Here is a 25555-nt window from a genome sequence, read left to right on the forward strand (position 1 = left end):
ATTCAATTTTTTAATTGTATTTTCAAGTGTAATGGCTTGGACCAGTATCCAACTTGTGTTGTTACAGTGGCATAGAGATACCTGGTTCCAGCCTAGACATTATGCAGCACAATTTTCAGTCAGGTAGCAGTTGTACAAAGTAGTTGCAAAACTAAATATTAGCAGGTATTGAGTTGGAAAAACAAATATATTACCACTTTATTTCTCCCCTTAATATTATGTTGGGTATAATCAACTGCTTGGCAGAGAACTTTTTTGCACCTTTTTCTTTATACTCCCTTTGGCATCATTCAGATCCTCTCCTGGTCCCAGGGAGGCAGCAGGGCAAAAACATTTCACTTGAATTAAGCTATGTACATACAAAGGGTGCTGGCAGTTGCAAAGATGCTAGTTAGATTAGGCATCCTTCAGTCTCGAAAGACTATGGTAATGTGCTCTGAGGTCTTGGAACACCGCCTAGTGTGGCTGAGAAGGCCAATTTGAGAGTGACAATCCCTTCCTAGAAAAAACACCTCACCAGAATGTCTTCCCAAACATATCTGTTCTCCTGCTTTAGCTTTTTCTTCAAGAAAAGGGCTTAAAGCTCTGCTCACCCTTATTTAAGCTAAAAACCCAGCCCCCTTCAGACCATGCAGTCAGGGCCTAGAAAAAACACCTCACCAAAATGTCTACCCAAACATACCTGCCCTCCTGCCTCAGCTTCTTCTTCAAGAAAAAGAAAAACCTTCCTCTAATCCAGAAATATTTTATATGTGATCCGTTGCTGCTTGCAGTCAGTAAATATGCACTTACTCATGCTTTTTGTTAAATACAACACAATAAGAAAGTAGTTGACTGACTGATTGACTGACTGACATAAGACAAGATTTCTCGAGCTGTGGAAAAGTGATTGCATTTGTGAATTTCAGGAGTATTAAGGAAGTTTGAAGAAGAAGATTTGGATGATCTGCTAAGAAAAAGATTGAAGGATTCAAGTGAATTGCCTGGTGCTCTGTGGCATATTTACGCCAGCAAGGATGCTGACAAGATAAGGGAGTTTTTACAGAAGGTTAGATTTTTTTATGATTATATTGCTTCATATTATTGGGTATTAGATTTAGGTATAATGGGTGTATATTAATTTAGAATAGATTTTCAGAACTGATTTTTGTGTTTGTATCTTAGCTCAAAAACCAAGTTTGAGTAATTTGTCAATTCTTGTAGTGTTGATTCTGGTTCGGTGTAGCAGATTACACATATCCTGCTACATGTGACTGTGGTGTATTTATTTGTTTTTTCATTGTGGTCTTTGTCACTTACATGTGGGTCAGCACCTGCGCATATCTCTTCTTTGGAACTTTCTGGAACTGCTAGCTTTTTTGTTGGCTCCACCCTCTCCCCCTGCTTGTATCAGCTGCATAGCCATTATCTCTTTTTTTTCCTTTCCAACACAAGTTCCACAACCTTGGTGCAAGTCATTCTTCTTTTTGCTGTAAATAGTTTTCTTGTTTCCCCAATTATTTTCTTTGGTCTTTTTCCCTCTTTTTCTTTCATTACATAAAAGATGAGATTTTTTTTCCTTTCCTTCCTTACTTTTGTGCCCACTTGGCCATTTATGGCTTTGCAGGCCTCTTTAAGAAATGCAGCAGTTGCAGCAGGAAGATTGCCAACTGTTATGACCTCAATAATTGTTTTTATTGCCTCAGTGAGGACTACAAAACCAACCAATAGTATATTATTTATTATTTATTTTATTTAAAATACTTTTACTGTGTCTTTCTTCTTGAAAAGGACACAAAGCAGCTGACAATAATGAAAGACAGTATTTAAAGTTGAAAACAATGAGCATACAGCGATGGTTAGCATCATTAAACGGCAATATTTAAACTGCCAGCAATGAAAAAGGAGGCATCTTACATCATTTACAAGCAATATTAAGGCAAAGATCAATAAGTATACAATTTTCTTTTAAAAGTCACTCTGAGAAATGGAAAATGCAAAAATAGAAAACACAAGTAGTACTAAAAATCCAGTCAGAGCAGTAATGCATAAGAATCTATTTAAAAATCATACACAGGTAGTTGGTACTGAGAGAAGGCTCACCTAAAGAGAAAGGTCTTTGCCTGCTTGCGGAAGGATAGCAAAGATGGGGCCAATCTGGCCTCCTGTGGGAGGGAGTTCCAAAGTCCGAGAGCAGCAACACAAAAGGCTCTCTCCTGTGTTCCCATCAGACACACCTGTGAATGTGGTGGGACTGAGAGAAAGGCCCCTCCTGGTGATCTTAACACACGAACCAGCTAATAATGGGAGATATGGTCTTTGAAGTAGCTTGGATCCAGACAATAGGTTAAAATCATCACTTTAAATTATGCCCAGTAACTGTTCGGCAGCCAGTGGAGCTGCTGTAACAGGGGAGTTATGTGATCTCTATAACCAGATCTAGTTAGCAATCTGGCTGCTGCATTTTGGACCCGATGAAGTTTCCTGACTCTTTCCATTGGCAGCCCCACAAAGGGTGCATTACAGTAATCCGGCTGGGAAGTAACTCAGGTGTGTATCACAGTGGCCAGATCAGGTCTTTTAAGAAACACACTAGTTTTAACTGTGCAGATGCACTCCTGGCTACTGCCGACACATGGACATCCAGGTTCAGGGATGAATCCAGGAGCACCCCCCAGTTTTACACCTGTTTTTTCAATGACGGTGCAGTCCCATCCAGTAACAGCTGTATCTATATTTCTTGATCAGTCTTTCAACTTACCAGAAGTGCTTCGGTCTTATCTGGATTAAGTTTCAGTTTATTCATCCTCAGGATTTATAGAAGTTAGCCTCAGGAACAAAGTATCTAGACTGAAACTTTTCTTTTTGGAAAAGTCCCCCCAATCAACAGACTCTCCCAGTTCGCAACAGTCCCATCCCAAACTGTCCTGATGGTGACTCTTGGCACCAAGAATTCCATCCCCTCGACATTAATGGATCCACAGGATCAGGTACCTGGGGAAACTACACAAAATGGAATTCCAGAAAAATTGCTTTCCAGGGCAGTTTCTAAGTACACTTTGAAGCACAAGAAAGATGGCGCAAAGCAGAAAAAAAACAAGAAACAGGGCAAGCCTGATGACTCCTTTGCTACGCCTACTCCATCCTTGCTGACACTGGCACAGTCACTTTCTGTGGACCCACCTTCAGATTGCCCACTACTGCAACTTTTTAAACTTGGCCTTTCACTGACTACAGATTAGTCCCACCATGTTCAAGATCAAGTGCTGTGCCCTTAGCTCAGTCTCCAAAGAGAACTCCATAGCACTTGAGGGAACAGTACTGAACCCACTGCATATAGATACTGGCTGAACAGCCTACAGTATCGAGCTGTCTCTTCCCTCAGCACCAAGAACAGTCAGCAGAGAACTGTTGCCGATTATGCCAAGAAGCTGCTTCCCCGAATGCTATAATTACATTACACTTAAGCCTCCCCTACCTCTTCCCAGCATTGGCTCTAATGTGGCAGAGACAGCAGGTCCTGAACAGCATCAGATTCCTCGCCTCAAAGCCATCACTGCCTTAGATCCCCATCTTGGGACCATGTCCACATATCCCCTGTGTGATACCAGCACCACTGATGCAACAGATCTTACCAGCATTTGCCTTGACCAATCAGAGCAGATTACTGGCTGTGCAGGTTGTCCCATTATGATCTCAGACCACGCTTTCTGAGGGCATGTGGTTTTTATTACACATCCCACAGTGCAAGCTAGCAGGCTATGATTGCCTTTGGTAACTAATGTTGTATTTCATTATTGTCTGCTATTATTGGTCTTCTCACTGAGAAATCTCTGATAAGCTTCTGAAGAATCCCAGAATTTCCAAAAACATTATAGCAGAACCAATAGATTAAAGAGGAAGTTCTCTTTCTCTCAGTAAAACCATATAAAATCATATAGCATAGCATGATTAGTACTGCTGTCTGTGCAGATTTTTTTTAAAGATAGGCATATGTTTTATTTGACCCAACTCTGGGAGGCAGTGGAAGACAAGTGGACCTGTTGTGCTCTGGTCCATGGGGTCACGAAGAGTCGGACATGACTTAATGACTAAACAATAACAAAATACATTTTATACGTGAATGATAAAGTAAGTGTGGTATTCACCCCGTGGCCCCTGTTTATTTCACTAAACACAGGGCTCACACGAGTATCCCAACACACCTTTTAACACACTGCCACCAGTTGATCTCTTTATCAACCTATATTTCCTATGAAAGACTGAGGTCCATTCAGTACTGAACTTTTAAACAGAAACAGGTTTATTGATTACAAGTTGTTTTAGGACTAGTTCTTAAGCACATTCTTAAAGTTACACAAAGCTTCAGTACTTTAACCTCTTCTATCTTAATTAATACAGGTCACACTGACTAATCACTCCTTAAACACTCTCTCTCCTTCAAACCCCAAACTATCTTCTTCTCTAGCTCTCTCTGACTGAACTAACTAGACTCTGACTCATCCCTCCCTTCTAGTTTCTCTGGCTCCGCCTCCCAACAGCTCCCATTGGTGCAGGCCAATATCATTTTATATATACAGGAAGACAGGTGTTCGCTACAGTAAGCATTCCTTTTATGTTCTGAATATTTCCTCCATTAAAATTGCTTCTCTTAAATCAAAGGAGATCGACAGATCCATGGTAGTTTATTAAGGCATATGTAGAAGGAGATGGATACACACTCCAGCATGCCCCCCTCCACTCCTCCCCTCTCCGTGTCAATGTGGAAGGTCTACAAAGAAGCTGTGACTTTTTCTTCACTTCTTTTTCTCTTTTGTCCCCTTTTTGGTCTCAGCAGGGCTAGTGTATTGCAGCTAGTCTCAATTTCTGAGTAGAACTAGCATATTACAGCTAGGTTGCTCAGATTCTGTTTCTGTCACATGATTGTTTGTATTCTCATAAGCAAGATTAATTGTATCATTAAAGCATTGTTCTGATGTATAATTAAGAGGTTTTAGATTGCCTTTTATTTTATATTAAATGTTTGCTACTTAATTTTATCTTTTTAATGTATGTCACTTTCACTACATAATATAACTTTTACATGAAATGTATTATATTTCACTGTATTCCAGGTGGCAAAAGAACAAGGTTTAGATGTTTTACCGGAACATGATCCAATACGTGACCAGAGCTGGTATGTAAACAAAAGACTCCGTCAAAGGCTGTTTGAAGAATATGGAGTGAAAACCTGTACTCTTATCCAGTTTCTTGGTGATGCCATTGTTTTACCGGCAGGAGCACTTCACCAGGTAAAAATAACCTCCTAGGAAAATAGATTCAAATTTTTGTTTCAGCAGAATATATATATGTTTCGATTTAACAACTGTTAAAAGACATCTTAGAAGAGAATTGGAGAACTCTTCTGTGTAAGAGTACAGTGGTGCCTCACATAGTGACATTAATCTGTGCAGCAAAAATTGCTGCTAAGCGATTTCGTCACTATGCGATTTTAAAAAGCCCATAGAAACACATTAAAACCTGTTTAATGTGTTCCTATGGGCTTAAAACTCACTTTAAAGCGAAGATCCTCCATACGGCGGCCATTTTCACTGCCCCTTAAGTGAAGAATCCGTCCCTACACACAGCGGGCGGCCATTTTTTTACCCTGCGGCCATTTTGGAACCGCCAATCAGCTGTTAAAAAATCATCACTTTGCAATGATCGGTAAGCGAAACAGGGAACCGATCATCACAAAGCAAAAAAAAACCCATTTAAAATATCGCAATGCAGTCGCTTTTGCGATCGCAAAAGCTTAATCGCTATGCAGTTTCGTCGCTAAACGAAGCGCCCGCTAAGCGAGGCACCACTGTACTGTGTTAAGAGGAGAAGCCAGTGTAATATAGTGTAGTGGTGTGTAATGGACAGAGTTGTCAGCCAGGACTCAAGAGACCTGGTTTTGAATCTGCATGTTGCCATGGAAACCAATGGTAAGCAGCCCCAGTAAAATCACTCTTTAAATACCTCACATGCCTTGGAAACTATACTTATGAAATTGGAACAGATATGATAACACATAACATTATGTATTAAAGGTTGTCTTCACCCTATTTTTAATATCTTAATCTTCAATTTATTTTGAGTATAGATGATAACAATTAAAAAAACTAGTATATTTTCTGTGTGCCTTTTTTGAGTAACTTTCCATTATTCTTTGTGATCTCTGTGATTCACACTAATGGAATCCAAAGTCCTGTGCCTTTGGAGGTGCCTCTCTGAATTTTCCAGAGCTTTTTTAAAAAAATAAAATTAAATATATATTTTTTAAAAGCCCTGACCCCTTACAACAGTGCACGCTCAGCCCCTGCAATGGTTACACACCAATTCCTTCTAACTGCTGCTAAAGCAGCACCTCTCTAGTTGTCCTCCAGAGCCTTGGGGGGGGGGGCTAAGTGCGTACATACTTATTTCATAGTTGTCTGCTCCATGTTCCTCTCCTCTCTTAAGAAAGATCAAATATTTAGCATTTTTTCCCCAGTTACTGTGGTCATATCAACAAGGACTCCCTTGTCCACCATTCCTGCCCATTTTATAGTCTCTTTGGCCCCCTTTAAAAATGTATGGCATGTAAGAACAAAATACTGCTTACTGATGGACACTTCAAGTGCCTCTGGAGAAGGGCACCAAACTCAGTCTTGGTCAGTCTGTAAAAACTTCACAGAGGTTGATATTAAAAAGAGACAGTTGTGGCTCAAGTTATTCCTTTGGGGAAAATCCCTGCAAAACTCTGTCAAAAGTTACGATTATGGAAATAGCTTGGCCCAATATTGAACAGCACAACTAAGTATTGAAACCATTGGCATCATATCGGCAGTCTCCGTGCCTGTACCTTGGAGCCACAACCCACCTCAAAACAGACCTCATCTGTTTCAAAATTCACACCCCCAGGAGAAAACACACTGAAAAGTAGGTTCCTTCATGGTAGTATAACTCCTCCGCCCCTGAAGCACAGTTTGGTGTGTCCAAGAAGACAAGGTAATGGAGGAGGAGAAAGATGCCCCTCACTTGTCACCTCACAATCTTCTAGTGCTCAGACACTGCCCAACTTAGAGCCACCTTACTCATCATTCTGACTTTGACCCCACTCCACACCCTATGTCCAAAACAAAAAGAGCAGACCCACCTAAAAGGCATCACCACATGCACATTCCTGCTTGCTGTTCCTTACTACTCTGTTTTCCCGAAAATAAGACCTAACCTGAAAATAAGCCCTAGTGTGATTTTTCAGGATGCTTGAAATATAAGCCCTACCCCAAGAATAAGCCCTAGTTAAGTGAAACCCCGCCGTCCACCATTGTGCAGCAACCAGAAGATGGCATGACTGTATTTGAATAAATGTAGATTGTTGTACATGAAAAAAGACATCCCTTGAAAATAAGCCCTAATGCGTTTTTTGGATAAAAAATTAATATAAGACCCTGTCTTATTTTGGGGGAAACACAGTATTGTCTGATTCCAGTGGTCACTTGCAACATTCCCCAGTACTGGATCTTCATTGCAGTGTGTCCACTCCATTCCCATATGGACACTTACCTGCATGGGAAGATTTTTATCCACCCCCTACTTTCTCAGGACACTATCACACCTTTATGCACCCCCCCAAATGGCCATGCACATTGCCTACCTCAGTTTTCAGAAGACTCAAGCAATGGCAGAAGCTCAAGCATTAGCTCAGCAACGGACAAGTCTGGCACTGTTCGTGTAATTTGAATAGTGGTTCTAGTATACAGTGGTGCCTCGCATAGCGATGTTAATTGGTTCAAAAAAAAACATCGCTATGTGAAACCATCGCTATGCGAAACACCATTTCCCATAGGAATGCATTGGAAACTGGTTAATCCGTTCCAATTGGAACGGATTGCCGTTGTTAAGCAAAAAACCCATAGGAAACATCACTAAGCGAAACAATGTTTCCTTCATTGGAATGTATTGAAGCTGACTCAATACATTTCAATGGCTTTGCGAAGTCAATTTTTGCAAAATTAAGTGTGTCATAAAAGGGTCAAAAATGGTTTTAAATGCTTGGATTACCTTCAGCACCCTCTAAAACAGATGCAAAAGTTAATTTGGCTTTGATCTGACTTTTCGTTAATTTTTTCTGAATTTTCCCCCCCAACTTTTGACAGCTGTCAAAATCTGACAGCTCCATTATTTCCTATGGGGGAAGAAAAAAATCACAAAAAAATTAACGAAGACTCAGCAACTGTTCTAAATTCTTGGGTTCGTTAGAGGACCCCCTAAGTTGTGTGCAAACCTGATTTGGCTTTGATCTGAACTTTCGTTAATTTATGGTGAATTGTTTTCTCCCCCATAGGAAAGCATGGAGCTGTCAGATTTTGACAGGTCCATTGGTTCCTATGGGCCAAAAAAAAAAAATTCACAAAAAATTAACGAAAAGTCAGATCAAAGCCAAATCAGGTTTGCACATGACTTAAGGGGTCCTCTAACGAATCCAAGCATTTAGAACCATTTTTGACCCTTCTAAGACACTTTTTTAATTGAAAAAAGAAACATCGTTAAGTGAAGCAGGGGACCTAAAATCGCATTCGTTATGCGAAGCATGGTCCCAAACTTCGCTAAGCGAAAATCGCCCATAGGAAACATCGTTATACGATGCATATTATTTTCTAAAAAAACATCGTTATGCGAATTCATCGCTAAACGAGGCAATCGTTAAGCGAGGCACCACTGTACTCCTTACCTGAAATGATTTGTCTCTTGCCCAAAATAAACAGCAAATGACAAAGCTGGTTCTTTTTCGTGGCCTCTGAGAATGCACACAAATGGGTTTTACTGCGCCTGCGCAGGAATCCTCAGAATATTCTAGAGCTTAAAAAGATGTGATTAGTAGGATATTGCCCATGGCACACATGTTCCACCCACCCATAATACCTCAGTTCCTTTTAGCCACCACTGAAATTGGACTCCTGTAGCGACTCCTAGAGCGATTTTGTGATTTTCTAATTTTACGGTTCTTCTGATCTTTCAGACTGCCTAACGTTTTCGATTCTTGGATCACAAACTTAATCAAGTTTTTTTCTTTACGGATGTTTCCCTGTGAGTTATCTCTTCTTTTTGTCTCCCCCCTCCCTTCCCGCCCTTTTTTATGGCCTCCTCAGGCCCATTCAAGAGTTGCACAACATGTGCCAATAAAATTCCTTTTACTGACGGCCACAATTGTTGCTTTTTCTGTCTGGGTGCATATCACCAGACTCACTCCTGTCTGGAGTGTAAAATGTTAACAAAACCGGCACTTAAACTCTGGCTGCAACAACTTCAGTCCCACCTGTGGGAAAAATCCTTGGCACCCTCCAGTCCTCCAACCAGCCCCACAATGGAACCTACCCCTACTCTAGTGCCTCAGTCTGAGCCCTCTCTTCTGTTGGCTCCAACTACTCCTTCGCCGAGGATCTCCACCGAGGTTTCCAAGCCGAAATCTCCCTCGGCATCAACGTCAACCTCAGTGTCATAGTCATCCTCTGTTTCAGCGAAGACCCGATCTGATAAGAAACAAGGATAAGGACAGAGTCAAACAAAAGGCTAAGCAGGCTCCCTCACCAGCCTCATAAGCCTCCGGTTGTCCACATTTCCCTCCCGTCTCCCATCTTGGAGGAATCGTCAAGAGACATCCCGGACCATGACTCCGTTTCAGTAGCGGGAGAGACGGGTCCGCCTATTCAGGCTCAAGCTTCGGTATCGATACCGAACTTGTTTCCAAGTCATGGCCGTTCTGAGGCTGATGTCATATCCAGCCCAGCCTCGGCCCATTCTAGCCCTGTTTCAACTGGGCGGGCAACTGTTATCCATCTTTTGAACTTGGAGGCATCGGTCTCGCAGTCCCCTCCACATTAGAGGGCAGCAAAGCATCACCACATCTCCCCAGTATCGGGAGGTGATCCTTGTCCCACATCCGTCTCAACGCCACATCCTTTGTGAATATGGAGACCCTTTTCATTAATTTCGTTCGCACAGTGATCGCCACAATACTGTTTTGACTAGTTTTTTTTTTTTACCTGGATCTTGCTCTGCCCATCAGGTCCCAGCATCAACCCCTTGTTCCAACCTCTTAGGCTCGTCAATGCTCTCCCTCTCCAACTCTGTCCATCTCTGGAAATTCTTCAGTTTCGATGGTTTCTGAGCATGATCTTCCCTCTGAAGCTTCCAGGGAGTCTCCTTCAAACTTACCAACTCCTGATTCGGACGTTTCAGATGTTCATCCCCATCTGAGGACTTTACGTCTTACTCTCAGCTCATCCTTCGCACAGCCAAATCATTGGAGCTTAATATCAAACAACCTCCTCCCCCTCCAAACAAGACCTTGTCTTTGATGAAATAAAACAAGATAAATCCCCCCCATTGAGTTTGGCATTCATTCCAGCTATGTTGGACCTTAGTAAAGAATCATGGGACAAACCATCTACATCCCTACAGATTTATAGACATGTTGCGAACCACTACCGCACGCATGGAACAGACATGGTGTTCCTCGTTAAACATCCTCCGCCAGTTTCCACCATAGTACAATCAAGTCAGTCCCGAGCCGGTAATCGGTCCTCAGTTGCTCCTACAAACAAGGGAGAAAGCTGGATGTACTGGGTCATCATCTATATTCTCTGGCTTCTTTCATTATGAGGGTCTCAAACTACCAGGCTGCAATAGAGGCCTATCACAGGCAACTGTGGAACAAGATCCAGTCCTTCAGGCTGCTCCTGAGGAGACTAGAGCCAATGCCTTCAATACTCACCTTGAGGCCACTACCTTGGCTAAACAGCAACATTTAGCATCTCACCATACAGCTGACACTGCCTCAAAGTCTTTGCCTTCTGCCGTTGACCTCAGACGGCATGCATGGCTGAGTTCCATGGGGATCACCAATGATGCTCAGTCCCGCATTGAGAATTTGCCCTTTGATGGTGTCGGCCTCTTGAGCGATAAAACCGATGAGGTGATGGATAATTTGCATAAAATTCGCAAGACTGCCCATTCTTATTCAACTCAAGAACCCAGATATCAACGTAACCAGTGGCGTAGGCCTTTCACATTCCATCAATCATTTCAGCAGCCGTACCGCCCTTACAAACCTCTGGCTCCAGCTCCTGAGAGATCCAACTTTCCTTAGTCTTCTTCTGCTCCCCCTTTCTGGCCCCAGGCTCCGGCACAGCGTAGACAAGCCTTCCATCAACCTGCAAGAAAAAATAAATAGTATTTTTGACTTGATTTCTCTGGATCTAATTCCCAACTGTCCCCATCATCCCTGGCTGGCCCCCTTTCTCGACAAGTGGTCCATTGTCACCAAGGACGCTTGGGTGCTCGCTGTCATACGTTACGGTTACCTGTTAGAGTTTATGGACATCCCTCCATTCAGTTGTCTCCGACATACAACTTACTGTGGTTTCTCAATACCTACATCCATCCGAGACGCTTTCGCATGGTCACCCTAGAATCCGTTATTCCACTCTCTCCAAGACTATTGGTTTGTGGTCATAGATCTACAAGATGCATACTGTATTTCCATATTTCCATCCACGAACATCACTTCAGTATCTTTGTTTCCTCTTCAATGACAGGGCTTACCAATTCTGTGCCCTCCCCTTCAGGCTGTCCACCACTCCAAGAACTTTCACAAAGTGTATGGCTCCTGTAGCTGCCTATCTTCATCTGCACAACATCACAGTCTTTCCATATATATACAATTGGTTGATAGTGGCAGGGTCATACTCCACAGCCCGAAGGGAGGCTGCCTTTGTTCTTCAGACTGTGGCAGAACTTGGTTTGCAAGTCTGTTTCAAGAAGTCCTATCTCAAACCATCGCAGACCATAGATTACATTAGGGTGCATCTCAATTTGATGAAAGCCAGGTTTTTTCTCCCTCACTAATGGATATTCAAGTTGAAGAGAGCCATTTGCCCTTTCCAACGTTATTCCACAGTTACTGCTTGCTACGTGCAACATCTAGGCTTGATGGCTTCAACCACGTCCGTGCTCCAACACACGGGACTCAAAATGTGATCTTTGCAGGCCTGGTACCTGTCCCAGTTTGACCGCCTATTACATCATTCTTCCAAATGTCTTCTTGTCACCCCAGACTTAGCTTGCCAACTCACTCGGTGGACCTTCGTCTTGCATCTCCTTGTGGGTTGCCCATTCAGACCTCTTCAGTTGACAATACAGGTCATGACGGACGCCAGTCCAATAGGATGGGACGCACACTATGGTGATCACAAGTTTCATGCCCTATGGTCCAACTCGGAAAAACTAATGCATATCAACCACCTGGAAATGCTAGCAGTCATCAAGTCTTTCCAAGCCTTACATCTCCTCACAGCTGGTCGTGGAGTCCAGATTACCACAGACAATATGACCACCCTGTATTATACAGGGACCTATAAAGACATCAAGTCATTCCCCTGCTCAATGCAGGAATCCAAATCAAAGCACTTCTGACAGATCTAATTTTCTCTTGAATGTCTCCAGTGTTGGAGCACTAACCACCTCCCAATGTAATTGGTTCCTATGTCATATTGCTCTAACAGTTATTATGTGTCTTACATTCTGGGATGATCAAGAACAGATCCTGCCCCTCCTCTGTATGGCTATCTTTCAAGCATTTGAAAAGTGCTATCACATCTCCCCTCAGTCTTCTTTTCTCAAGGCTAAACATACCAGTTATTTCAGTCTTTTCTCATAGGACTTGGTTTCTTCTTCCCTGATCATCCTTGTTGCTCTCCTCTGAACTTGTTCCAGTTTGTTGACATCCTTCTTAAAGAACTGGATGCAGTACTCAGGATGAGGCCTAATCACTACTAAATAGAAGGAGGCTACCTCATGGGATTTGGAGACTATACAAGGCTTTTTAATTAGGCAACTTCCAGTTAATGCAGCCTAAAATAGCGTTTACCTTTTTTTTCAACCATATGACACTGTTGGCTCTTCAGTGTGATGTGGTGCAGAGGTCCATGTTTGTGAAACTCCTTATCATAGGGCCTGGGTCCCATGTCAGCACATAGTATAGCCTATACCAGTGCTCCCCAACCTTTTCTGAACCACAGATCGGTTGGGGGTGGAGTCCATGCACGGGGGGGCACCCCTGCACTCGCAGGTGGATAGGGCACGCTTGTGGATGGGTGGGCACAGCACCCATGCATGTAGGTGGCTAGCCGTGCGTTGGGGTGGGGTGCAGTGAGGGAGTGTGTGTGTGGGGAGATCTGTCTCCGCAGCGCGGTCCTGCCATGGCCACCAACTGGTGGTTGGGGATCCCTGGCCTATACCATGAAGGAGAACCATACAAACCAGTTAGCCAGCCCGTCCCTACGTGTCTTCACTGTTGCCAGCTCTGTATCACTTAATGACAATTACCAACCCTTTTAGCTCATTGTGCTATAATATGGCACAGGCATAATGACAACAACCTTTCTTTGTTGTTACAACGCTTTTTAATTAGCCAACTTCCAGTTTTCTCTATTCCCCTTCTGCAGTCTCCAGGCTTCTGCAGCAGTGTTGAAACTTAGGTTTTGCCTCTCAAATTCTATGCTCTCTCATTTATCTTTCAATTTGTTTTTTCTAATATACATGTTCTCTCTCTCTCTCTCTCTCTCTCTCTCTCTCTCTCTCTCTCTCTGTGTGTGTGTGTGTGTGTGTGTGTGTGTGTGTGTGTGTGTGTGTGTGGGCTAGGCACATTCTGAGGGCTGAATTAGACTGCCCCAGACCGTTTTATTCCAGTCCATCTTAATTGTGATGTTAGTCTGATATTTTAAAGTGTTATTGGATCTATTTCATCTTTTATAATCTGAATTGGGGTATTTTCATGTGATAGTGTTAAATTTTATTGCATTGTATATTTAATTCTAGATCGTTATATATGTGTACATATGAGGAATTAGAAGGCACATGGGACTTGTGGTCATACAAAGATGAAGTCTGTTAAGTTTTCTATATAGTTTGGATTTAAATCACTGAATGTTCTCGTGGGATTGTTGTTCCAAGTTTATTCTGGATTTGCTCCAAGATCGAGAGAAGAAACAAAGACCAAAGACCACATTCTTCTTAATTTGGAACTAGATAAACACCTGCAGATCTCATGTGAAACAGGGCCAGTGAACTTTGTTACACCCTCATAATCCTAATTGGTTAACATTTTGGAAGTGTAAGAAAGAGGGAGGTCTGGAGATGAGTAGAAAATGGTTGTTTCACGTATATGGAAAAGAAGATGAAAAGAGAGGGGGGAGAGATTCGCCCAGTTTTCCCTAGTAAGCTGTTATGTAGAATGCTTGTCAAGATTATTACTTAGCATAGTTTAGCTGTTATTTTAACCTAATAATAGTAAGCTTATTTGAATCATAGTAACTGTTTGGATATGTATATGCTTTATGCTTTTAAAGCTGCAACTATACTTTAATTGAACTAATTGAAGACATGGATGTTCCGGCAGGCCTTCCCGTCAAACAATTCCTGACGCTCCTTTCCTCCCCTCTCCACTGGTTTTTTATCTTTGTAGGTTTTTATTATTTATGCTGTCTTATATAAGTTTTCTTTCGTTATTTTTTGCTTGTTAGTCGCCTAGAGTGGTCCTGAGTTGACTAGATAGGCGGGATATAAAATAAATAAATAAATAAATAAATAAATAAATAAATAAATAAATAAATAAATAAATAAATAAATAAATAAATAAATAAATAAATAAATAAATCTTATTTTCTTAACAAATATAATTCTAACACAAGACTGATCTTTTGAACAGCAGGACTGCACCTAAATCCAGTGTGGAGTGGGAAGGTCACTAATTGCTACTATAACAGAGGTTCTACCTGATCTGTCTGTTGTGATGTCCAAGGAAGCACACAGTTTGTGGTTTACTGCCTTGTAAGCAGGCAAGACAGGAGTTCTAATTTTAGGTTGAGCTTGTCCATAGGGCAAGGATTATGCACTTCTGAGGCTAAAAGGACCTGTCTCAGGCATAAAAAGTGGTGGTCGCCTGCGCCTACAGTGACTCCTCGCCAAAACACTACCTCTTTAGGGAGAAGTCGTTCTGACAGTACACACACTCACACACACATTTAACTCCATGTATGTTTCCTTATATTATAAGCCACTTTGTGGAGTCCATTTTTGTGGAAAGGCAGAATATAAATACCGTGGCATCTTAAAAGACAAATAGTTTTATTGTGACATACATGTAAAGCTTGTCGTCAAGTAAATTTGTTCATCAAGTAAAATTGTTCACCAATTTTTGAATATAGGGGCATTTTCTTGTCCTGTCAGCTTCTTTTGTGTACTTTAGAAGAATTTTACATGTGTTTTATTTTCTTTGCTCAGGTACAGAATTTTCATAGCTGTATTCAAGTTACTGAAGACTTTGTGTCACCAGAACACCTTGTGCAGTCATTTCACTTAACACAAGAACTGAGGCTCTCAAAGGGAGAAATCAATTACGATGACAAGCTGCAGGTAATAGATGAGTTCTTGTCATATTTCCTTTTGTGATAAATACTTCTTGCAAATTTTGATATGGAATGTGTGACAGCAGAAGTTCCTGTTGCTGCAGTTGATTCACATTGATCTCTTGTCTGAGGATTTTTTTTTATATTCAGTATGAGGACAGCATATTTTGGGTATGTATTTTTTCCCCTTCTTCTACTTCCTGGGAAGAGAGTCTTATATAAACCAGCCCAACAGAATCAAGAGAGAAGCTGAGCCCAGTACTTTGGTTATATAACATTTTTTCATATAAAAGAAGGATTAGGGTACATGTGAGCCCAAGATCTGCGTGCCTCTTATTATTAGGTATTAAATGTGTTCCCATTAAGCAGAAGGATTCCCCCCCTCCCAATTGCATATCTTCGGCTACATACAGGTGTTGAGCTCATCACTTACCTTACCAAATTTATTTTTACAGATTAAAAATATCTTGTATCATGCAGTTAAGGAAATGGTGGGAGCTTTGAAGAGCCATGATCACGAAGTGGAAGATGCAGAAGAAAATTAAATGTGTGCTCTTGCCTTTTGGGGTCTGAAGAACATATTTTATCGTATTTTTCTTTACGATAAAGATTTTACTCATTCATATAAGCTGCACAAACCATCAGTGCCAAGAAAATATGTTTATTGTATTTACTTGCTACTGACACTGCAACAGAATAGCTTCTCATCACAGCTGTTGTGATTTAGAATTGTGAGGATTTTTTTAGAAATGGAAAACTCTAAACAGTACTCTGCTGTTATGTATTATATTGTAAATGAAATTTTCAAAATGTCAAAGATTTAAGATGTATTTATTTTTTGGAAAAAAAACAGAATTCTATGCTCTATTGTTGATCAAATGTAAATGTGATTTGTACAGTTTGGTTAAAATAACTTCAATATTTTTCACTACATTTGAGACAGTTACTGTGAGGTAGGACACAAACACCAGCTATTGCCTGCATTGGAATATTGCTGAATCCGCACAGCAGTCATGTCATGATCTGAAAATTTACTGCCAAAAACTGTAAACTTTGTACAATATAAAGTATATAAAATAGATATTACAGACACTTCAGTATTTTATTGAAGCTATTCAGTGTACAATTAAACATTTTCAAAAAGGTGTAATTTATTTAAAATTTGTCTCATTTTGGTAAAATTTATGTGAACTTTTAAAGCTAAATATTAAACTTAATATGCTATGTAAATATATACATATATACATTCAATGATGTATTTTTTTAAAACATTGGCTTGCTTTAATTTGTTAAAAGTGCAAGTGTTAAACATGCTTTGTACATTGAAAGTTGAAAGGGGTTTTACATTTTCCATTAAAAGGACTTTATCAAATGTTGTCTCATTGTGTGTGTTTTTCATGTTTTGTAGCACATTCGTTAAAATGCACGTCTGAGTCATTCATTCATTCACAGTGGTTGCAGATTTGTCTCTGTAATGTTGACTGTTGTAAAAGATTGTTGTGTGTTTAATAGTGTGCATCTTTTTGCCCTCTCCAGGTTTCATATGAAACTTCTCAGTTGTGCTAGCGCACATTTCAACTGGCTGAGCCAAAGAAAGTTTATCTAATGAAGAATAAAAATAATTAAATCATTTTGTTATGTATTGTCTTTAATTGCAGTTCTTAAATACATGAGGAAATAAGCATTAAAATTATTGGATAATATTCAGTCAGGAATTTGGTTTTGCAAATTTTATGATAAACGGCTGTATTAGATAACTAGGTATGTAGTTGCTAAGTTAGAGAAATACAATTTCAAAATCAGTTTACGCACTTCACATCCTTTTTTCATGTTTATAATATATAGCACTTGTAAAGTACCAATAGTAATACAGTGGAGCCTCGCTTAACGATTTTAATTGGTTCCAAAAAAATCATCGCTATGGGAAAACATCACTAAGCGAAACACGGTTTCCCATTGAAATGCATTGAAAACCGGATAATCCGTTCCAATAGGAACGGATTGCCGTCCTTAAGCGAAAATTGCCATAGGAAACATCGCTAAGCGAAACACAGTTCCCCAATTGAAATGCATTGAAACCCATTCAATGCATCTCAATGGGGAAAAAAAATCAACAACAAATTTAAAAAGAGTCAGAACAAAGTCAAATTTGGTTAGCAAAGGGTTTATTAAGTGCACTTTATGATTTCAAACATTTTACACAGTAAACTTTAACTTTATAACATTTAAAAAACAGCAAACATGAAGCTGTTTAAACCATCTTTAAGCGAAACAGGGGACCCAAAAACCTAATCGTTATGCGAAGCATGGTCCCGAAATCGCTAAGCGAAAATCGCCCATAGGAAACATCGTTAAACGGAGCGCAAAAATGCTCCGAAAAAGTCATCGCTAAGCGAATTCATCGTTAAACGAAGCGCTCGGTAAGCGAGGCACCATTGTATTATTCTAAATACACACAAAAGGCATCAACTAGAATACTACTAGAAAGGCACTTGAAATCTCACTTGCAGAGTTGGCATGACATTTATTAGCTGAAATTATGTAAATACTTTATGTATTTCAGGGTGAGTCCTACAATTATATCAGTTATTTAGAGTGTTTAGATACTATGTGGAGGATCCATGATTGTACTTGTATGTAATTTGGACTTTAGCCATGTGTAGAACAAGAACACTATAGTTACAATTTTCACACACACAAAAGAAAGAAAAAAGGAAACTTGGCTGGAAACTGAAGTCTACAATTGGCATACCACTGGCAGACCATCATTGGTTTATTATGCCAGCTGTTGCTAGTTGAGCTCTTGCTATTGAGCTTGGTTTTCACTATGTCTGGTTTCTTTCTCAGTATGTGTGCCTTTAATTTTTAGGTCACAAAATCATACACTAAAAGAGCAGGGCTTTATGAAGGGTAATAAAGCTTCTACCTTTGATTGGGCGCAGACACGTGGACAACATTTTCTCTTGTCTTTCCCTGCTTGCCTTCATCTCTAAGAGCATTATATTGGAAACCCATGATGATACACATTCATGTGTAGGTGAATAGGTGTCTCATCCTCATCTCTGGGTATTTCGGTTAGAGTCTGAATGTACTAGCTAAAGAGGATGGTGCTTAACTTTGGCTTTATTTCTTCATCCTGTTTTTGTCTGGGCAAAAAGCACATCTGGAATCCTTGTTCTTTAATTCACACTATGGAGCTAGGCTATTGTTTTGATCAGGAAGAGGTGAGATTTATCCTTTCTGTCTCCCTTCTACCATCACTTCAATACTGTGGAACATGGCCAAACTCAAACCTTGTTTTGTTGGAGGAAATTGGACTTCTTTCACCTTGCTGCAAACAAGGGTTCTTTGAACACTGAAAAATTATGGATAAGTAGGTGAGTTTAATCCTTCTTCGTGGCCTCTGAATGCACACAATTGGGTTGTTCTGCGCCTGCACAGGACGTCTTAAAGGTTTCTAGAGCTTAAAGACATGTGATTAGTAGGATGTTCCTGGATAGAGCGCATGCTCCGCCCTCCAAAGGTTCCCCTCAGTTCCTTTTTGCCGCCACTTCATTTGGACCTTTTTCGGAACGCTAGAGTGATTGTGAGATCATTTACTGACTACTGATTCTTTCCAATCATTTTTCTTTCATTTTCTATTTCAATCATATCTTTGTTGTGCGTTCCCCTGTAAGTTATCTGTTTTTCAGTTTACCTCAGTCGTTTTTCTCTTTCACTATGTTTTTCTTCCCCCCATTTTCCCTCCTTTTCCCCCCAACCTTTTATGGGGGGCCCAGGGCCTTTCAAATGGTGCGTGCTTTGCACGAATAAGATACCACTTGCCAACAGTCACGACCCTTACATTTTTTGCTTAGGGGAACAACACCAAACACACTCCTGCCCCGAGTGCAAAAAGCTTACAAGAACCACTCTAAAACTACACCTGCGAAGACTTCGCTCATACCTTTTGGGAAAGTCTCTCAATCTGGCCCCCATGGATCCACCAACCTCTCCAACTCCATGTCCAGAGCGTTGAGAAACTTTGAGCCCGATGACTCCATCACTTGGACAAAAAGATCTTTCGAAGTCCGCATCGAAATCAACGTCCATGTCAAAAGCTCCAATCCGTCCTGATGGTTCTTTTAAGAAAAAGAAGAATGCTAAGAAACCTATGAAATTGACCCAAATAGATCCACCTCAACCAGGGCCTCCATCACTGATCCTTGAGGAGTCATCCAGAGATGCCCCTGGCTCAATTTCGGATAGAGGCAGCCCAGCCTTAACACCGACTCAGGCTGCAGCTTCCATTACCAGCCTTTTGCCGAGTACTGGCCTATCTCCGTCTGATGTACATTCCAGACCGGCCTCAGCCTATTCAAGCCCTAGATCAAGCTTGTCCAACCTGCGGCCGAAGGGCCGCATGCAGCCCAGGCCGGCTCAGAATGCGGCCCAGTGCAATTTTTTTTTAAAGGAATTCCAAAGTTTCAAGTTACACTGCCAGTGCTTGTGGCCGGAATACGACTGGGGCACGTCACAACGGTGGGGGGGGGGGGGAGAGGGAAGGAAGGAGCAGGAGGGGAGGGGCAGGGGTCTGTGTGACTGCATTGCGCCGTCCCCGTCAATAGGTGGACCCCCTCCTGGCCCCATAAAGCCACCGGAGTCGAAGCTGGCAGCCTCTGCTGTCTGAGATTGCAGCTGCCGGTAAGCGTGCTTGGAGCAGGGCTGCGGAGGATGGCTAGGGCTGCCCCCCCATGCGGCCCAAACCAAATTTATGTGTGGCCCAAACCAAATTTTCATCTTCTAATGTGGCCCAGGGAAGGGGAAAGGTTGGACACCCCTGCCCTAGATCATCAGGGTGGGCAATATCTATTCAGGTCTCTGAATCGGAATTGTCTCACCAGTCTCCCTGCAAGCGCTGGGTGAAGAGACAACGCCTTTCTCCAATCCAATATGTCCCCCCACACAGGAAATTTTACTATTATCATGAACCTCTCTCCTTTTTTGAACACAGTGAGTCGAGCTGAGATGTCCAGCGCTCCGTCTTGCCCGGAAATTTTTGATTCCTTTCAGCCAGTCACACCTGACACTGTGGCCAAGGCGCTTGATCGCTGTCAGGCCACCACCTCCTCCCTTGACCCTTGCCCGGCCTGGCTAATCAAAGCAGCCAGGCCGATAACTATGGAATGGGCCACTGTAATAATAAATGGGTCTCTCCTGGAGGGCAGATTTCCATCTGCCCTCAAGGAGACACTCATTAGGCCCATTAGGAAGAAACCAAGTTTGGCGGCGGATGAGATTGGCAACTATAGGCCCGTCGCCAATGTTTCTTTCCTAAGCAAGGTGGTTGAGAGGGTGGTGGCCAACCAGCTTCAGTCGCACCTGGATGAAACAGATGCCCTGGATCCATTCCAGTCGGGCTTCAGGCCGCGCCATGGTACAGAAATGGCATTGGTCGCCCTGTGCGATGACCTATTGAGGGAGGCCGACAGGGGCAAAGTGTCCCTGCTGGTCCTCCTCGATATCTCAGCGGCCTTTGATACCATTGACCACGGTATCCTCCTGGGGAGGCTCTCTGAGCTGGGAATTGGTGGCCTGGCATTGGCCTGGTTTTGTTCCTTCTTGGAGGACTGTCCCCAGAGCGTACAGCTTGGGGAGAATGTCTCGCCGTGGAGTCTCAACTGTGGGGTTCCACAGGGGTCAATTATCTCCCCAATGCTGTTTAACATCTATATGAGGCCGCTGGGTGGGGTCATCAGGGGATGTGGAGCTCGGTGTCATCAGTATGCTGATGATACTCAGCTGTACATCTCCTTTCCACCTACCACAGGAGATGCCGTTCTGTCCCTTCAGCGCTGCCTGGGGACCGTACTGCAATGAATGCAGGAGAACGGGCTGAGGCTGAACCCGGACAAGACGGAGGTACTGAGGGTGGGCGCCCCCACAATCGGGGGTTTGGGAAACTCCCTCATTTTTGGGGGGTGACCCTCCCCGCCAAGGATGGGGTTTGCAGCCTGGGGATCCATCTGGACCCGGCGCTCACCATGGAATCCCAGGTGGCGTCGGTTGTCCGAACCGCCTTTTACCATCTTAGGCGGATAGCCCAGCTGCGGCCCTATCTCGAGGTGGGGGCGCTCACTACGTTGGTGCATGCGCTCGTAATCTCAAGATTAGACCACTGTAATGGGCTCTACGTGGGGCTGCCTTTGAGGCTGTTGCGGAAACTACAGGTGGTGCAGAATGTGGCGGCCAGACTTCTCAGTGGTGTGAAAAGATACCAACACGTTTCGCCCATTCTGGCCGCATTGCATTGGCTGCCCATCCGTTTCCACATCAACTTCAAAGTGTTGATGCTTACTTATAAAGCCCTAAACGGCTTAGGGCCTCGTTACTTGGCGGAACGCCTACTCCCACCAAGTTCTACCCATGTCACTCATGCGAGTCAGGAGGTGAGGCTGAGGAGCCTAACACCGAGGGAGGGCCGGAAAGAAAAGACAAGAAATAGGGCCTTCTCGGCGGTGGCTCCTCGCCTCTGGAATAACCTTCCCCCTGACATTCGCGCAGCTCCCGCACTGGGTACTTTTAAAAAACAACTAAAAACATTTATGTATCGGCAGGCCTTCCCGTTTATCAACTCCTGATCCCCCTTTCCTTCTATTCCCTAGTTCCCACCTTGTCGCAACTTTTCCTTTGTATAATTATTTTAACTGTATTGTCGCTGTTTTTATTGTTGTAAGCCGCCTAGAGTAATCTTAATTGATTAGATAGGCGGGATATTAAATAAATAAATAAATAAATAAATAAATAAATAAATAAATAAATAAATAAATAAATAAATAAATAAATAAATAAATAAATAAATAACCCATTCTCAATACCCAAATAGAGATGTCTATGGGGACCAGTACCACCACTACAACTCCTACTGCCATGAAGACTGGACTGCACATGTCTATTATGACGAACCAAGAAGTATCAGATATGTTTCTCCACCCCAATATTCGCCTTCCATATCGCCTTCACCACCATGACACCAACGTTGTTCATCCACGACATATCCAACATCAACTCACGATACATCAATCAATACGAAATCAGCTCTCAAACGCACTCTCCCGGTACTAGATTCTCAACCACAACCCAAACGAGCTAAGACTCTCTTGATATCATACATCTCTCCAGGTCACCACCACCTACAAAGGACCTCCCCCCTCCTGACATTGGACTATGCCTGGTATCAATTGTACCTCCACCATCACAACCATCTGTTCCATCTCCTGTCGATCCTCAACCTTCTGACCAAGGACAATGGGATGATTTACCACCCCAACATAGACTCTCTGAACCTGACAGCATGGAAGATAGTCCCGCTATAAAAAACGTATTAGATCGAGCCCAAAAGCCATTGACCTAATACGTTTGGTTATACCAAAGCAAATGGAAAGCATTCCTTTCTTTTGCTAATTCTCAGAACTTACCTGCAACATTGGTTTCTTTGAAGACTTTACTTACTTTTATCCGTCATCTCTTTCATTTCGGACTCTCATTCTACCCTCAAGGTATATATTTCTGCTATTGTAGCCCATCAGCCTTCTTAGTCTGACTCGGCTAGGTTTTTCTCTCACCCAACTTTGAAGAAATTCCTGAAGGGACTCTATAATATTCATCCCCCATGTCATCATCCTCTTCCTCAATGGTCTTTGCAGCTTGTCCTCAATGCACTTACCCGACCACCTTTCGAACCAATTGCTACTACTAATTTCAAATTATTTTCCCTAAAAAACATCATTCCTTGTAGCAATAACATCTGCTAAATGTGCTAGCGAACTTGCAGCCCTCGGTTTGGATCCACCTTTCTTTCAGTTCCACCCGGACAAGGTTACCCTCTATCTTAATGTATCGTTTTTACCCAAAATTATATCTGAATTTCATCTCAGTCAACCGTTGATTCTACTGACTTTATTTCCATCTCCTTCTAGACCTCCTGAGCACATGCTCCACATGCTTGACCAAAGATGCTCTTTGGCCTTCTACATCAATAGAACTAAATCATTCAGAAAGTTCTCCAAGGCTCTTCTTATGCTTTCATGGCCCTCATAAGGGTGCCCCAGCTTCGCCTCAAACTGTCTCTCGCTGGATTGTTCAAACTATCTCATTGGCAGACTCTTACAGGAACTGAGGGGACCTTTGAAGGGTGAAGCATGCACTCCATGGGGGAAAGTCCTACTAATCACATTTCTTTATGCTCTAGAAACTTCCAAGATGTCCTGTGCAGGCGCAGAACAACCCAATTGTGTGGATTCACAGAGGACCACTAGAAAAATCATGGTTATAAGTAGGTAACCTCTCTTTTAGAATGTAGCATCCCAATAACTGTCATGGATAGAACTTTAGAGAGATACTGGGTTGCATTCATGTATTTGTAGACTCAAGTGATTTTATATACCATTTAATTTGCCACACCCAGTAACAGTGGCAGCACTTTTTCTGTAGTAGCTAATTCATTTGAACTGGAAAAGCAAAATTTGTGTCCTCAAATGCAAAAGCAGTACTTGATATAACCAAGTACAGTGGTGCCTCGCACAACGATGTTAATTGTTTCCAAAAAATTCATCGCTGTGTGAAACCATCGTCCTGCGAAACACCATTTCCCATAGGAATGCATTGAAAACTGGTTGCCGTCCTTAAGCTAAAATCGCCATAGGAAACATCGTTGAGTGAAACCCGGTTCCCCAATTGAAATGCATTGAAGCCGACTCAATGCATTTCAATGGCTTTGCGAAGTCCTTTTTCACTCCTGTAAAAGTGTCTTACAGTGTTTGGAACCTGTTTTAAATGCTTGCAATCATTAGCCCACCTCCTGAACCCTATGCAAACTTAATTTGGTGTTGTTCTGAGTTGTCGTTAATTTTTGGTGATTTTTTGTTTTTTCTCTCATTGAACTCTATTGAACTGTCCGTCCAATGCATTTCAGTGAGAGAAAAAACAAAAAATCACCAAAAATTAACGACGACTCAGAACAACACCGAATTAAGTTTGCATAGGGTTCAGGAGGTGGGCTAACGATTGCAAGCATTTAAAACAGGTTCCAAACAGTTTACGACACTTTTAAAGGAGCGAAAAAGGGACATCGTTAAGTGAAATTCCCCCATAGAGAACATCATTAAACGATGGGGGAAATTCCTCAAAGAAACCCATCGCTGTGTGAATTCCTCGTTGTATGAAGCAATCGTTGTGCGAGGCACCACTGTACCAGAAAACTTATTTTCACCTTTTATTTTAGAATAGTAGCTTTGCTCATATATGTATGCAGCTACTAGTTAGTTACCCAGGTAGTAAATGTTGCTGGGCATACTTTAGAACAGGGATCTCAAATATGTGGCCCACTGGATGATAGTTTGTGGCCCCCGCCTTGCCTGCCCCCCTGAAGCGCCCACGCTTCCTCTGCTGTCAAGAGTCAAAAAAAGCCTCACCTTGCTCACTGGCTGTCTCCCAAGACAGCGTCTCTTGCACCCTCCATCCAGAACTGCAGCCTGCCAGCCAGCCCACCTGAGTGTGCATTTTTGAGGGGGTCCCTCAGAGGAAGGTTGCTGGATCTCCGTGTGTGTGTTTGTGTGTGTGTGTGTGAGCGCGCGCGCGCGTACGCGTGCATGCATGCACACACGTGCACACCTCTGGGGGCCTCGCCCCATTCTGTTTAATTTTGCAGGTACTGATGGGGGCTTTTCTCCTTTGGCAAGGTGATTCTGTGAGGCTTTTATGTTGTGCCCTCCTCCCCCCCTGCTAGGCGGTCGCCGGCGCTCCCTCCCTTCTCTGCTTGTTTGTCCTGCTGCTGGTGGTGGCAGTGGTAGTGAAGAAGGAGCCGGAGGGGGTTGTGGCTGGCAACGACAGCTGGCGTGCTCCTCCTCCTCCTCCTTGGAGCCCCAGCCGAGCTAAGGAAACCCCTGGGCGGCTTCCTCGGGCTCTTGCTCCGCTTGACAGAAAGTCTGATGCAGCCCAGCCTCAGCCAGACTCTGCCTCCAGCGGCCCCCAGGTAACTTGAGTTTGAGACCCCTGCTTTAAAAACATATTGGTTGAAATCCAGTAACAAGTTGGAGCTAAGGTAGACCCATTGAATCTGG

General features: G+C 42.6%; 1 protein-coding gene across 6 annotated transcripts in view; it reads left to right on the forward strand.

Annotated features, from left to right (window-relative positions):
• The window catches only part of JMJD1C (jumonji domain containing 1C), a 249203-nt gene extending 232376 nt beyond the window's left edge, over window positions 1-16827 (forward strand). For all 6 annotated transcript variants that reach the window (XM_020793184.3, XM_078390904.1, XM_020793183.3 and 3 more), the window contains 4 exons: window positions 909-1048; window positions 5094-5270; window positions 15331-15462; window positions 15911-16827. In XM_020793184.3, coding sequence (XP_020648843.2) covers window positions 909-1048; window positions 5094-5270; window positions 15331-15462; window positions 15911-16000 — 539 coding nt within the window. In that variant the 3' untranslated portion in view covers window positions 16001-16827. The remainder of the gene's footprint in view (window positions 1-908; window positions 1049-5093; window positions 5271-15330; window positions 15463-15910) is intronic.
• Window positions 16828-25555: the final 8728 nt, after the last annotated feature.

Source organism: Pogona vitticeps, chromosome 3 (genome assembly GCF_051106095.1).
Source record: "Pogona vitticeps strain Pit_001003342236 chromosome 3, PviZW2.1, whole genome shotgun sequence".
Taxonomy (NCBI): Eukaryota; Metazoa; Chordata; class Lepidosauria; order Squamata; family Agamidae; genus Pogona; species Pogona vitticeps.